This window comes from Candoia aspera, chromosome 4 (genome assembly GCF_035149785.1).
Source record: "Candoia aspera isolate rCanAsp1 chromosome 4, rCanAsp1.hap2, whole genome shotgun sequence".
NCBI classification, from domain to species: domain Eukaryota; kingdom Metazoa; phylum Chordata; class Lepidosauria; order Squamata; family Boidae; genus Candoia; species Candoia aspera.
In genome coordinates, this window is record NC_086156.1 from 32,464,043 (window position 1) to 32,479,460 (window position 15,418).

At 38.6% G+C, this 15,418-nt stretch overlaps 1 protein-coding gene across 1 annotated transcript in view; it reads left to right on the top strand.

Moving 5' to 3' along the window:
• Positions 1-15,418, top strand: part of DNAH11 (dynein axonemal heavy chain 11) — a 160,717-nt gene that overhangs the window by 138,763 nt on the left and 6,536 nt on the right. The window contains exons 73-77 of the mRNA XM_063303749.1: positions 1,358-1,485; positions 4,650-4,877; positions 5,760-5,951; positions 7,960-8,079; positions 14,524-14,766. Coding sequence (XP_063159819.1) covers positions 1,358-1,485; positions 4,650-4,877; positions 5,760-5,951; positions 7,960-8,079; positions 14,524-14,766 — 911 coding nt within the window. The remainder of the gene's footprint in view (positions 1-1,357; positions 1,486-4,649; positions 4,878-5,759; positions 5,952-7,959; positions 8,080-14,523; positions 14,767-15,418) is intronic.

Below are 15,418 nucleotides of genomic sequence, written 5' to 3' on the forward strand. Positions count from 1 at the left end.
AAAAGAAATGCATGCTTAATGGGGAGCATAAATCATGTGTTACAGTAATTGCCCTGGGCCCCACATGTAGGGAGGTATGTCTAAAACATGTATCAATATTTAAACTGATCAGAAAGATCAGTACTTTGAATTCAAGACACAAAACTCGTATGTTAAAATATAATCCTGAAAGCCCTGTGTTTAAGTAATCCTGTTTATTTAAGTCCATTGACTTAAATAGGGAAAAATCAATGGGGATTTGGGGAGCAGGATATGAAGAAGCATTTTGCCCCAGCCTCTCAGAGTCTTAAACCATGATCTTGCCATTCTGTATTCATAGGCATTTGTTACAGGTGTTTTGATGTGGCTGGTAACAGAAAATTTCTCCAATTGTTGTTGGATTGCAAAGTCCACAAAGCTTCCCTTAATGCCTAAGTTCTGATTGGTAACAATGGCAGCTCTTGCTTTGACTTAGAGCAGGAGTTGGTCTTTAATTAATACATGTTAAGCTCACCCAAAAAAATCCCACGAACAAGCATTATTACAATATAAAGCAGATTTAAATTTGGAATTGTTTTCTTCAACAGGAGTTAAGTTTTTAAAGATTTCCTCCTCTCTGCCCTAACCCACCATTCACTGCGGAAGAGTGGATAAAAAGTGTGCAGCTATTAACGCTGCAGTATGAAGAAATTTTTAGATTGAACATTCCTCTGCTTGGCATAATGCAAGCTCTTTTGTGCTGTTTCTTACCTTTTGACTAGATGAGGGCCAGAGGGCAATTTTCTCTATGCTCGTGTAATCTTGCGCCCCCTGTGACTAAATAATGGTCATTATACAAACTATATTCATTGTGTAAGAAACTGTCGCATTGTACTTAGGATTACTATTCCCCACTGCCTCTGCTGAGAATACCAGGTTAATACAGCTGTGACCTGACTGTGCTCAATTTAGACCCTGGCCTCACAAGGTGAGAAACTAACACATTTTCCTCCTGAACCAATCAGTTAAAAAACTGATGTGATAGCTACCACATGTTGCTCCCTTTTTTTATAAGGGAAATGACTTGCACCCCCTGTATGACTTTATAAAGCTTGGTAACAATACCTAGCATCTATCAAAATGTCAAAAGGTTCATTATCTTAAAACCAAGGGAGCAGATTTCTGCAGCTTTCCTTCTCTAATATTAGCCATAAGGCTGCTCTTGAGAGCTCACAATTTTGCTTGTTGAAATGGGGCTGACTGAAGTGCTTCACAAAAAAGCCTATATGTGCATTGTTCCAGTGATAGAGAAATTATTAGTGCATTATCCTCTTTTCTCCTCCATCTCTTTCTACTTTTATTTATTTCCCCACTCCCACCCCTGTTGCCCCACTTGCAGGCAAGAAACTTGGCTTCACAATTGACTGTGGGAAACTTCATAATATCTCTTTAGGACAAGGGCAAGAGATTGTGGCAGAGAAGGCAATAGAAAAAGCTGCCAAACATGGGCACTGGGTTATTCTCCAGGTAAGTGTAAAACAATACAATTGATGTACCTTCTCTGCTTCATTGCATAGCAGTAATGGAAGTGATAAAAAAAAGAATGGCTTTCTGAGAAATTCTGAGAGGATGCAGTTTTGCCGAGTGTTAAAAAGATATTTCTTTTCAGCCTCAATTATAACAGAACAAAACAGAGGTTGGTTTTTTTGTTTTGTTTTTTGTCTTATAACTGAAATAAGCTCTTAGCCATAGCAAATTGCTGCTTAGGACAGGAAGCATGAGGGGAAATCATTGTATGTCATAAAATTGGGGGAAGTGCTATTCTGGGGAAAGTGGTTTAGTACAATTTCCTGTGTTTTTGTTCCTGTCTTCTACCATTTGGGTGGCCAATCTTAGTTAAGCATTTCATTAGGAAAAAGTAATGCATGTCAACAAAAGTAACATTAGTACCTTGACTTCAGGTCCTGCATTTAGGCTCTACTTTTGGAAAGTTTAGTAGTTTATTTATTTAACTTGTATGTCACCATAATCTGGACTGACTCCCAGCAGTTAGGAAGGGAGGGATCATTTTAACATTTCTATATCACACAGAAAAGCAGTAAAACTTCCACAGTAAAGAAATAAATTAGTTAGTAAATTATAAATACAAATCAAATAAACTTCATAACATAACAATTACAACTTCAAAAATCAACAATCCATGATCAAATGTAAATAGTGTCCTACCATTTAACAAATGCTTTCTGGAAGAGCTAAGTTTTTGGCTTTTCAAAAAATGGTCCAGGAGGGAACAAGTCTGATCTCCACAGTAAGGCTATTCCAAAGGACAGGCATTGCTACTGAGAAGCAGCACTCAGATCATCAACCTCACTTGCTTCATTGATGTGGGTATTACCAGCAGCTTCCCCAGGATAAATGAGTCAGATGGATTAATTCTAGCTTGAGTATGCAGTTCCAACAGTACCTAGGTGCTAAGGCGTATACAGTTTCTAGACCAAAACAGATACTTTGAATTGTACCTACAAGTTACTGAAAGCCAATGCAAGGTCCACAGCACCAGTGTAATGTGCTCCTGGCAAAGTGTGCCAGCTAACAAATGGACTACTGCACTCTGTACTAGTTCCAGCTTCCAAATGATTGTCAAAGGCAGCTCCTTTACAGTCATTGCAGTAGTTCAACTGAGATAAGGAAATTATTTGCTCTGGCAAGACCTCCCCACTTCAGATGTCACAACTGAAGCTGGTCAAAGAACTCTCCAGTTGTGGCCTTTATCTAACCAATTAGCAGTAAACGTGAATCCAGGAGAACCCCCAAGTCGTCGACCTGCTCCTTCAAGGTAATACTTCCCTGTCAAAAGATAGCATTGGAGCTGACAAAATACCTCAATACACAAACAACAACTCAGTGTTGTTTGGGTTCAGCTTTCACTTGTTTTGTTCCATATTCTTACAGCCTCTGATAATAGGACAAGACATCAGTGGCATCTCAGCACAGCCCTGGGTAGCAATATAAAGTTGGGTATCATCAGCATACTGATGTTACTACATCCCAAAAGGACAGGTGATCTCTCCCAATGGCTTCATTAAAATATCAAAAAGTAGGAGGGACAGGATGAAATCCTGAGGTACCCCTCATAAGGAATGGCCACCCTCTCCTTCCCTACAGCTACCAACTGGAGCCATCCATTAAGTATAAAAAAACCTTTGCAGACAGTCCAGAAGATATCGCTGAGAGATCCGACAGGACCAGAAGGGTATATTAGCACCATCCAGGTCCCAACAAAGGCTATCCGCTAAAAAAAACAATGCTGTTTCCATAATATCCACATCTGAATTCTGACTCAAAAGCATAAGGCTCTTCCACTTCCTCTAGGGTACTCTGTACTTGTTGCACCAGCACCATCTCAACAACCTTCACTAAATTGAGGTTGGAGCCTGGGCAATATTTCTCCAAAGTAGCCAGACCCAAAGAGGGATGTACCACAGCCTTTTTCAAAGGTGTTAGCATCATCATTTAAAAAATATATATAAAGCAGTTGTGCCAATCATTTTCTAATTCTCTTTTCCTTTAATTCTGTAAGACTGGCTGAATCTGAAAATACAAAATGTTAGAACATATTCTATAGAAATGAAATGAGATTTCATTTTCCAAAATGATACATAAGTATACTGGAAAATAAAAAAAAGATATAATGTAAAATGCCTTCTGATAAATATTGATTACCACATATGCTAAATATTTGAAAAAGGAAATGGAAATAAAATAAAAGAGAGAACCCAGGGCTATTTATGTACTGCCTCCTTGACTGGCAAAATCCCAGTTATGATGACAAGTTATTATCATGTCAGATGTCACTGCAAATGGAATACACTTATGGTTGTGGATTTTGCAGTATCAGTTGTCAAAGAATCTGTGAATATTTTGTACAACTTTGTGTCCAATCTTGGCAAAATAATTTCCACGAGTTAAGAGGAAAGATGTCCAAGTAGTTTGGGACATCCTGGCAAATGCAGCTATCCAGCCTGGATCCAAGCCCTTCAAAGCACCTGTGATCCCTCACCAGATGCATTACCTATGTTGGCAAGCAGGCTTGCTTTACAAGCAAAGGCTGTTAAAATTTATTCTCATGATTTCAGGTTCAAAGGCAAGGTTTGAATCCAAGACCTATTCAGTCTCCACCTCTGGTCTCTCATGCACTGTGTTCCAGACATTGTTTGACTTCACCATTAATGATATGTGACAGTTGGCATGAGGAGATACTGTTATTTGTAATAGTCATGGTCCTCTGAAGTTCTTCTGAGTGCCTTCTCAGAACTTTGTAGAGAGCCAGCAGAATTAAATGCATGGGTGAAGAGTTACCATCAATCTCTCTTCCCCTCACCGCTGGCAAAATCTTGGCTTACTGCACAATTGGAAATAATAAAGTTCTTGTCAACATAAAAGATATTAAAATGTCATCCCTGTAGTAAAAAAAAAAGTTTAACTTCCCTCTACTCATTACATTTAGAATTTAAAATGAAATTACATTTGTGAGCTTACCAAGGGCTATTTGTTTTGGTTTTTGTTTGACTGTTGTTTTGGTTATGTAACTACTACCTAGCTTTGCAAGGACTTGATGCTATAATTAGCTAGGACTATTTCTAAGTAATAACATTGTACTTATAATGAAAGTTTTGCATTTTCTTAAACAGAACATACATCTTGTTACAAAATGGCTGGGGACCTTAGAGAAACTGGTGGACAAATACAGTAAAGGAAGTCACTCTGACTATCGTCTTTTTATCAGTGCTGAACCTGCTCCAACTCCTGAAGAACACATTATACCTCAAGGATTATTAGAAAACTCTATTAAACTTATTAATGAACCTCCTACAGGAATGCTGGCTAATCTTCATGCTGCTCTCTACAATTTTGACCAGGTAATAAACAACAGCTTTGGAGATTTGTATGTGTGTGTTTCTCCTTAAAGTCAACCAACAGTTCTACCTGTACCAAAGGATGATGAGTTTCAGAATTAATATAAATTAATTATATAAATTAAGGAATTTATAATTCAAAAGCCATTCCAAGGGGAAACAGACATCTTAGTACACAATGTCTTTTACAATATCAAGAAAAAAAAATCACTTGGACAAGAAGCATGTAGATTCTTTTTTCTTTCCCAGTCTAAGTATCCATGACAAATGAGGTATGTACCTCATATAAGTTAATATATATTATGTCTGAGATCTGAGCCATTTAGGATACTACTTGCTGTATATTGTGCCCTGCTAAATGCTTTCAGTCAGTCTGTTTTGCAATCAGAGGCGCAGCAAATAGGCTAGGCTCATCAGGCCCAATTGGAGTAAACAGCCTGTGCATCAAATCACACAGTTGATTTGCATGTGAATATTAAACAGATAACATGGAGGAATGCAGTGTAAAAAGTTGTTCTGAGTTGCATGCAGTTTTGAGTAATGTCTTGAGTAATGTCTAGTTTACCTGCCAAATAAATCTGCCAAATAATAATGCAGTGAATGGTGTCTATATTCAAAAATAAGAATATAGCACTTACATGTTACTAATGCATAGCTTGCTATGGTAACAATTCCATTGTTTCTTTTAAAATTTTTGCTAAATTGAATATGCTCATGGATTTTGCATATTTTAGTTAATAGGCTCTGTGTGGCATAGTTTATGTGCCACTGTGTGAAAAATGCAATTACTGCTTATATGGAAAATATAGTTGTAAACTCTAAGGCCTGCTGGTTATGTGATTTGATACAAATACTGATTTTTGTCCCTATGTCTTTGTTTGACAGGATACACTTGAATTGTGTACACGAGAACAGGAGTTTAAAAGTATTTTCTTTTCTCTCTGCTACTTTCACACCTGTGTTGCTGGGAGACTCAAATTTGGACCTCAAGGATGGAATCGAAGATACCCTTTTAACATGGGAGACCTCACCATCTGTGTTAATGTGCTCTACAATTATTTAGAGGCAAACACTAAAGTAAGAACTAAGAGATTAAGTAACTTCTTGGCAAATCATATTTTAAATCTTGGAATTTAGAAATGAATAAACAAGAATACATTTGCCTTTAAAAGCAATAGCTGGAAACATGCCTGTTGTTGATCAGAGAGTTCAAAAATTCTCACAGAGAATATGTAAACTTTCTAACATAGGTTGAAGTGGTTCAGTGCTACTGGCTGAGCTAAAATAAACAAACAAACAAATAAATAAATAAAATTGTCCTTCATTATATTAGCAAAAACAGTGGTTTATATATGCATATGTGCCAAATTCATTAGGCAGGTAATGAAGCATATGTACAACTGTAATTACATACAGCAGACCTGACAGTTCATAACATTGCATTAATAATCACTACAATTAATTCTGATCACAGAAGCAATTTACAACACATCATATATATAAATAATGGTGCATTTCTTTCATGTGTCATTATTATGTATTAAGAAGGCCACCTTGTTGTGACTTTCTCAGGCATGTTCCCACTGAATTCATGTTTAAAATTAGATGACTGATTCAGTTTATGATTAGTTGTCAATTGGAGAAACCATACAGATGAAATGGTCTGTTAAGCCACTTATGCATATGTGTAAGAATACCTGTAAAGATACATGAATAAAGATGACAGCCTTGCTGAAATGAAATTTGTGCAACTTGAACATTTCACTAATAAAATGTTTTATAAATTGATATCTATATTAGGTAACAGCTAATAAGATAACAAACAACAGCCAGTTTGTTGTAGTGGTTAAGGCATCAGGCTAGAAACTGGGAGACCATGAGTTCTAGTCCCACCTAAGGCACAAAGCCAGCTGTGTGACCTTGGGCCAGTCACTTTCTCTCAGCCCTAGGAGCAGTCAATGGCAAACCACTTCTGAATAACCTTGCCAGGAAAACTGCAGGGACCGGTCCAGGCAATTGCCAGGAGTCAAGTCTGACTCAAAGGCATACATAAATAAGATACTAAGATCAAGTACTTTTCTCCTGCTTCAGGAAGAGGAAACGTGTTCATATGATGCTCCTTGAAGCTTGTTTCTGTACTGATACTATTACAGATCATTATACAGAACCCTTTTTCTGCATATTGATTGTTTCCATAGGGCCAACTTGACTGATACTAATTCAGCAGAATGAACACAGTTGAATGAATCCTTTGATTTTATAAATGTTTTAGATCTATTTGCAAAATTTGTGCAAATGAAGTAGTCACTGCTTTTTGTTCAGTCTCTTTCTGATCAGATGGAAAAAGTTGTTTATATCATATTTTGAAGAAACAGTGTATACTAAGATCACTTAACGTGTGAGCCTCAGTATATACTTTGTTACATCTTAATGGTTAAAAGGTCTTTATACTGCATTTTTGAATTAAGGGAAGGATAATCTCCACTGCCTACAGTCTGTCCTCATTAGGGGTTCCAGATTTAGTCTGCTATTCAGGTTTTGTGGGAAATGATATATGAAGAAAGGGAGAAAGGAAACAATCCTTTTCTGCAGACAATAGATGTTTTCTGTGGAGTCCTTGGTGCTCTCTGAGGTTGGTTGTTTGGTTGCAGATGTTTCATTACCCAGCTAGGTAACATCACCAGTGCAAGTGAGTGAGGGATTTGTTTCCTGTTTTGATACAGTAGCTTGCCCTGCCAATGTTGGTGGGGGTGTGGTTTTCTCCTTGGTTGTTCCTTGATTAGGGTATTGTTTTCTGTGTTTTATATGCTGAATCACAATAATAACTGAAGAAGATAATTCATTCCTATACATCATGTCACACCAGGTTGTTCCCATGCTCCCATTATAAATCTAGTTTTATGAAAAACAGAAGTACAGTATAGCATGATAATTATTGAAATTTTAAAGGCTTGAAGCTTTGTTGTGTTGTACTGGTGGAGTCACCAATTTTGTTGCAGCACTATGATCATAAATGACATTAGTTTGTCCTTTTAGAAAGCAAGCTGACTTAACCATTCAGTTACTGATTTAATTATATCCATAGGTTCCATGGGAAGATTTGCGTTATCTCTTTGGTGAGATTATGTACGGTGGACACATCACTGATGACTGGGATCGCAGACTGTGCTACACGTATTTGGAAGAATTTATGAGTCCTTCACTGGTAATCATTTATAGCAATGGGAGGAATTCATAAATATATTCCATTGGCTTCATTTTGTTGGCATGTTGTTCTTGTATATTCTTACATATATATATATATATAGAGAGAGAGAGAGAGAGGGAGGGAGGGAGAGAGAGACATGCATACAGATGTTGTTGTTAGATGCATATGATGATATGCTGCTGTGTCTCTGTCTGCCTATCATCAGATTTTGTAACAGAACAGTTGCTTGTTAAATATTAGAGAGACCAGCAACTGAGCCATTGAATTTGAAAATAATTTCCCACTTGCATTAAAATATTGATAAGTGATTTTGGCGGAAATTACCTTTAGGTAAGTGTGTTTGGAGTTGCAACAGTAAGTTGCAGTAAGAAGGGAATTTCATATTGGAGATCATTGTGAAATGAATTAAAATTAAAACACAAATAGATTATGTCATTTAAATCTCTTGTATGATAACCTTGTATCACTCAGCACTGATTGCTGCATTTCAGAAAGTATTCAGTGGACAAGATACACAAAATGCATCTGGACAAATTTTATAAAGGGGGAACTAAAATGACTCACTCCCCTACAAAGGAAGGTTACAACACTGAAGGCTTCATAGTTTAGGAGAACAAAAGATGAAGTGGGGACTAGATTAAAAAAAAGCAGTTAAAGAGAAGCTTTTCCATTACTTTCATACTTTTAGAACTGAAGTTTATGCAATAGAGTAAAGCCAAATAATGGGAGATTCAGGGCAAAAAGGGAAGCATTTCACACAGCAACAGAATGCAGAATTTGCTATCACAAAATGCTGGTTGTTCACCAACTCTGAACAGATTTTAAAGGGTGTAAATAAATTAAGGTTAAATAAGATTATATGAGTGCCTACTAGTGATGAAAACGGTATGTAATTTCCACAATGGAAGTCAGTATACTTCTGAATACCACTTGCTAGAGAGGATTGTTGTGTTCCTTAACCCTTTAGTTGGCTGCTGAGGAAACACAATACGGAATTAAATCACCTTTGGTCTATCCTCAAAGGGCTCTTACACTTGCAGTCTAAGACAGAATCATGTCTAATTAAACTCCAGTGATACTAAGGGGATTAACAATGCCAAATTGGAATATACCACAGCCTCAGCACACTGTCCTTTCCAAGCATTAAGAGTATATTTAGAGGTGACAGGGGAGGGCAAGTCTAGCACCAAAAGACCATCTGTGATATGGAATACAGAGAGCCTCAAGGCCACTCCTCCATGCTTGCATTGGAAGCGTCTGCTGTGTGAAAGCAAAGCGAGTTTGCTTGCATTTATTCACTCCTTAATGAGTAGGTTTTCCTATGTCAGAAAGCCACATTTGGTTTAACACAATTGGAAGTCAATTGGAAGGGCCAGGAGTGAGTTACCATGGAGATGGGGAAAGATAAACACTACTGTACTTCTGACCTCCACCAAAGCTGATTTCTCTGCGTGACAGCTGAGGTCAAGGGGGCAGCATGGGAAGCTCATTCCATCGGTACCTCGTCTATATCTAGCCCAGGGGTAGGAATTGCTATTTCTAGACGAGGCAGTCCATTAACCTTCACAGCCTGTTCTTTATTTCAAATAGGTGTCAAATATAGGGACAAACTTGAAAGAAATGATGGAAATTAGACGCCTGTGGTTAACCAAGCTTGAATATGGGTCTACTTTAATATTCCAAAACAGAATAATATATTTTGGTTTAATTGGACAGTGGTCTCTCCCTGCTGCATAAACCACGAAACAAAAATTCCTTCAATGACAGGCAAATATAAAGAAAGGTCTAGAACTACAGCACATCTGTGTTCTTTCATATGCATTTTTACTGGGTGTCATGTTAAAGTTGCATCTAATTGAGATGATCAATAAAGTGGGGTAGGGATGTGGCAGTGTAAATTTCAGCATGGTGTACATGGACTATTAGGCATATTTTGGGGCCAAAAGCTTCTCTACTTTATGGGTAAATTATGGCATAAGTAGAGCCAGTTTGGTGTAATGGTTAAGGCATCAGGCTAGAAACTGGGAGACCGGGAGTTCTAGTTCTGCCTTAGGCACAAAGCCAGCAGGGTGACCTTGGGCCAGTCACTTTCTTTCAGCCCTAGGAAGCAGGCAATGGCAAACCAGTTCTGAAAAACCTTGCCAAGAAAACCGCAAGGACTTGTCCGGGCAGTCTCCGATAATCAATTTAATGGATTTTTGAAAAATGGCATAAGTATACCCATACAAAATTTATGTACAAATAGCTATCAGCAGTATCCTGACAGTGCTGAGTATCTAGACAAACTGTGAAATGACCTGTGAAGAAAATATATTCTGTAGAGTTAATGTAAAATATGTATTTAAGTTTAAGAGAGATAGGTAGGCTGACTGAAAGGTATTGTCATGAGTACTGATGGCGAGCAGGAGGAGGCCTCTATCCAGGGGGGAAAATGCATGTGTAGTACTGAGGAATTAAGCAGCCATTCAAAGAGACACAGATCAGACCCGCCTTAACTTTTGGGGTTTATCTGTCTGGGTTTTCCCACGCTTCTTCAGTTTGTTAGGATTTTCTGTCTTATGTAGCAGTAATAAACACTAGAGACCTATTCCTCATCTCAGCGTGATTCCTGACTGTTAGGACAGGTATCCTGCCTTTCAGTCAGGAGCTGAAAACGGCATGTATGGTGCTCTCTGCTCCTCATAACAATCATGTAATGTAGGCTGATGAGAGAATGACTTTAGGCAAGTCACCCAGGGACCTGAGCCTCTCTACCCCTAGTCCAACAAAAGTACCAGAAATGTTGGGTTGACTTTTATATCAATTTTTAAAGCTTTCCTCCTTTCAACAGCTCAGTTGTTCCATTTTTTGTGGACTTCGATTACCAGATAGATAGATAGATAGATAGATAGATAGATAGATAGATAGATAGATAGATAGATAGATAGATAGATAGATAGATGATAGATGATAGATGATAGATGATAGATGATAGATGATAGATGATAGATGATAGATGATAGATAGATGATAGATAGATAGATAGATAGATAGATAGATAGATAGATAGATAGATAGATAGATAGATAGATAGATTATGGGACTTTTATGGCCACCCCTCTCATATACTGACTCTAGGTGGGACACAATAATCCATAAAAACATGGAAGTACCCTTCCCCTCAGGTGCCCAACTTAACATCCTCACAGCTCAACCCGCATCCTATCCCAATGCTTGGGGGAAGAGCCAGGTCTTCATGGCCCTCCGGAAGGCTAAAAGGGTAGGGATCCCTCGGATCTCAGGTGGGAGGCTATTCCAAAGGCCACTGAGAAGGTATGCCTCTGAGGTCCCATCAGGTGGCAACATTTAAGGGAGGGGACCTGGGGTGTACCCACCCAATGAATGTTGAATATAGGAATAAGCAAAGATACCAAAACAGGTCCCATAGCTGTAACACATGAGGCTGATCTGTCTGTACGGTAAAGCAGGACCTACTCATGGTCATTTATGCCCTGGTCACTTCCCAATTAGACTACTGCAATGCACAGTAGTCTACATGAGGCTGCTCTTGAAGATTATCTAGAAACTTCAGCTGGTGCAAAACGCAGCAGCACGAGCAGTTATGTGTGTTTCTGGTAGAATACACAGTACACCTCTGCTTCATGAGCTGCATTGGTTACCAGTTTATTTCTGGGTCTAATTCAAGGTGCTGGTGTTGACCTTTAAAGCCCTTTATGGCATGGGACTAGATTATTTGAGGGACCGCCTCTCCCCAATTTCATCTGCCCATCCTACCAGATCCAGCAGAGAGGGTATGTTACAGGTTCTGTTGACTAGGGAGCTACATTTGTCAGACCCTAGGAGGCCAGCCTTTTCTGCTGTGGCCCCTGTGTTGTAGAATCTTCTCCCCCCATTGGTTCACATGTCTGAAGGAACTCTGGTTAGGACTGGCTGGTGTAAAGGAATATTTGAGCTCCTTACAATTTACAGAAGCAGGGGGCTGACCAGCTAGAATCATGAGCAGTACAATTAGAAGGGAAGCATAACAGGGTCTCATTTTGTTCATCTTTGATACTTCAAAAGTCCAATATTGTCCAGTGCATCTCTGAAAATAAAAAAAAAATGTAACACATACTTGTGTAGACTGTTATGGACCCTTTTCTATAGAGCGACTCCCAATTAATCTACAAGAAAAAACAAGGCCCATTTGCATGGATGGAGGGATGATTAGCTGGGGAGAAATAGATTATTCATGTGTATTGATGAGTTATTTTTTAAAAAGCCTCTGCTTACTCAAGATGGCTCGCTGAAAGTTGGTATACAGGTTGGGCAGCAGCTCGCCTTAAAATAACAGTTGCAAGAACAATAGCAGGAGAGGGGCTGTTCTCATGTTTGTAAGGGGATTGGGACTACAGTAGAATGTGTCTTTTCTTAGTTTTGTAGGGGTAATTAAAGATAGATCAATAAGGATATAAAAGAAAACCATCAGATAACTTTTATTACTGCAAGTGGACATTGCTATGATAGAGTCAGTCTTCAGCTATCTGTTGCTGTCAGCTAGAAAAATTCATAAAACTGTATGTTCAGATAAATGTTATTTTAAAATGTTAGGGCTAAGTTGCATTTAAATGAGGTATATAAGCTATATACAGTTGCAATTGAAATTATTCAACCCCCATTGCAAATCAGGTTGATTGTCAAAATGTACAGACTTTCAGCTGTTTGCAATGAACAAATCAAACAAAAGCAATTGAAATAGCTCAACACGACGAATGCTTCAAGTGGTGTTCCCAAATTCAACTGAAAATGCAACTTATTATGACTTCTCCAGTCTCAAAATTATTCAACCCCCTGAATAGAATCCGTCACAACAGCACACATGCAGTATGCAAAACAGGTGTTGTCTCAAGCACATCTGATGCAACTAATCATGGGCTTCATTAGTTGCACCAGGTGTGCTTGAGCTGGAACACATGAAATACCTGAACTGGCTAGGGGTTTGTTGAGTGTCACGTTTGACTGCATGTTAGAAATACAGTATGGCTAAGTCAAAAGAACGGTCCAAAAAGCTAAGAGATCATCACCCTTCACAAACAAGGAACAGGATACAAAAAGGTAGCGAAGGCACTGAATGTTCCTAGAGACACCGTTGGAAGCATAGTTCACAAATTCAGAGTTAAAGGAACAGTGGTTACACTACCTGGAAGGGCAGGGATTCTGTTCTGTGGAACGATGAAACAAAACTGGAACTTTTCGGCCTGATGGATCAGCGGTATGTCTGGAGTAAGAAGAATGAAGCATATGCTGAATAGAACAGTCTGCCTACAGTTAAGCATGGTGGTGGCTTGGTGATGCTCTGGGGCTGCTTTGCATCCTCTGGCACTGGAAACCTGCAGCATGCGGATGGCAAGATAGTTTCACTGAGGTATCAGGAAATCCTAGGAGAAAATGTCATACCATCTGTAAGGAAGCTGAAGATTGGGCATCATTGGACCTTCCAACAGGACAATGATCCCAAGCATACCTCAAACTCCACTAAGGCTTGGATGCAGAAGAAGTCCTGGAAGATTCTACAGTGGCCATCACAGTCACCTGACTTGAACCCCATAGAAAATCTCTGGTGGGATTTGAATAAGGCGGTTGCAGCACTCAAACCCAAGAATATTACTGAACTGGAGGCCATTGCTCATGAGGAATGGGCTATGATTCCTCAGGAATGCTGCCAGAAGCTGGTGTCTGGCTATGCATCTCATCTGCAGCAGGTCATAACAGCAAAAGGGTGCTCTACTAAGTAGTGAAGATGCTTGCCATGAAGGGGTTGAATAATTTTGAAATTGGAGAAGTCATGATAAGTTGCATTTTCAGTTGAATTTTGGGACACCACTTGAAGCATTTGTTGTGTTGAGCTGTTTCAATTGCTTTTGTTTGATTTGTTCATTGCAAACAGCTGAAAGTCTGTACATTTTGACAATCAACCTGATTTGCAATGGGGGTTGAATAATTTTGATTGCAACTGTAGATAAAATGTGTGTGCTAGGACAGCTGTGTGGAAATATATATATATATATTGGTATAATCACAGAAGTTATATTAAAAAACAGACAAATGTGGAAAAATACCTCATTAAAATCAATATATATTGATTTCCCTGTGACAGAATAGAATTTGCCACTGATCATCCTTCCATGTCATAAAGTTATAAAGAGGAGTACTGTATATAATTACTTTTGAATGTTCTACATGAGGCTTCTTGCTATTTAAAGGCAACTTCTTTAATCGCATTGCATTCCAAACTGTTCCTATTATATCCATCATGGATAAGAGAGATGCCTTCCTACTTAAAAAATTACCTATTGAAACTACTACAATAAGAAATAAGAATTTTACACTTTCACAGACAATATCTCCAAGTGTTGAATGGATTTTGCCTGAAGATGAAAAATATTCTTTTTCTAACTGCAGCTTGATGGCGACTTTACTTTGGCTCCTGGTTTCCTATCTCCTCCCAATTTGGATTATATTGGCTACCACAAGTATATTGATGAAATGCTGCCCCTTGAAAGCCCTGCATTGTATGGTCTCCATCCTAATGCTGAGATAGATTTCTTAACAGTGCTGTCTGATAACCTATTCAAAACTCTGTTGGAAATGCAGCCCAGAAATCTGCTTGCTGGAGAAATTATAGGACAGTCAGCAGAAGAAAAGGTGAGGCCGGGGTGTTCTGCAAAAGCTTATTCTATAACACCAATTTTAATAGAATTTTGTTCCTCCTGAACATAAATATTTAACACGTAGGTATGTGTGTTAATGCATTCCATGCATTAACTGTTCCACATTCAGAAGAATTAGTTCTAGCCCATGCCTAAACTGAAACAGATCAGTTATTTTCATCCATACATGGAATGAAGCAGGGGTATTTTGTTTCAGATACAGACTGAAATGTAGTTGTTCCAGGCTGCGGGTGGGGGGGAAGGAACAGCAGGAAAAAGTAATGGACATTGGTGATGGCTGAAGGAGGTAGGGAAGTCCTTGAGAGATCAGGTGGACCAGTGGGATATACCACACCAGGAACTGTCGAGGGAAGGAAGGGAGACAGGGCAATGCACACCAGACTTACCCAAATACAGTAGCCCCATAAAACTCCCTTCAATTTTGTTTCATTTGAACAACCAACATATTTTAGTTCTTGTTTACGCTGAACTACAGCCAATTCCAAACAGTTTGGGAGAACTTCGGGATCATGATATTTTGATCTCAGTTTGAAACAAAATGCATTTCCTGTTTCATGCTTACCCCTAACAACAAGCACTGTCCTGCATGTTCAACATTTATTCTAAAAACTTGCTTTATAGAGCAT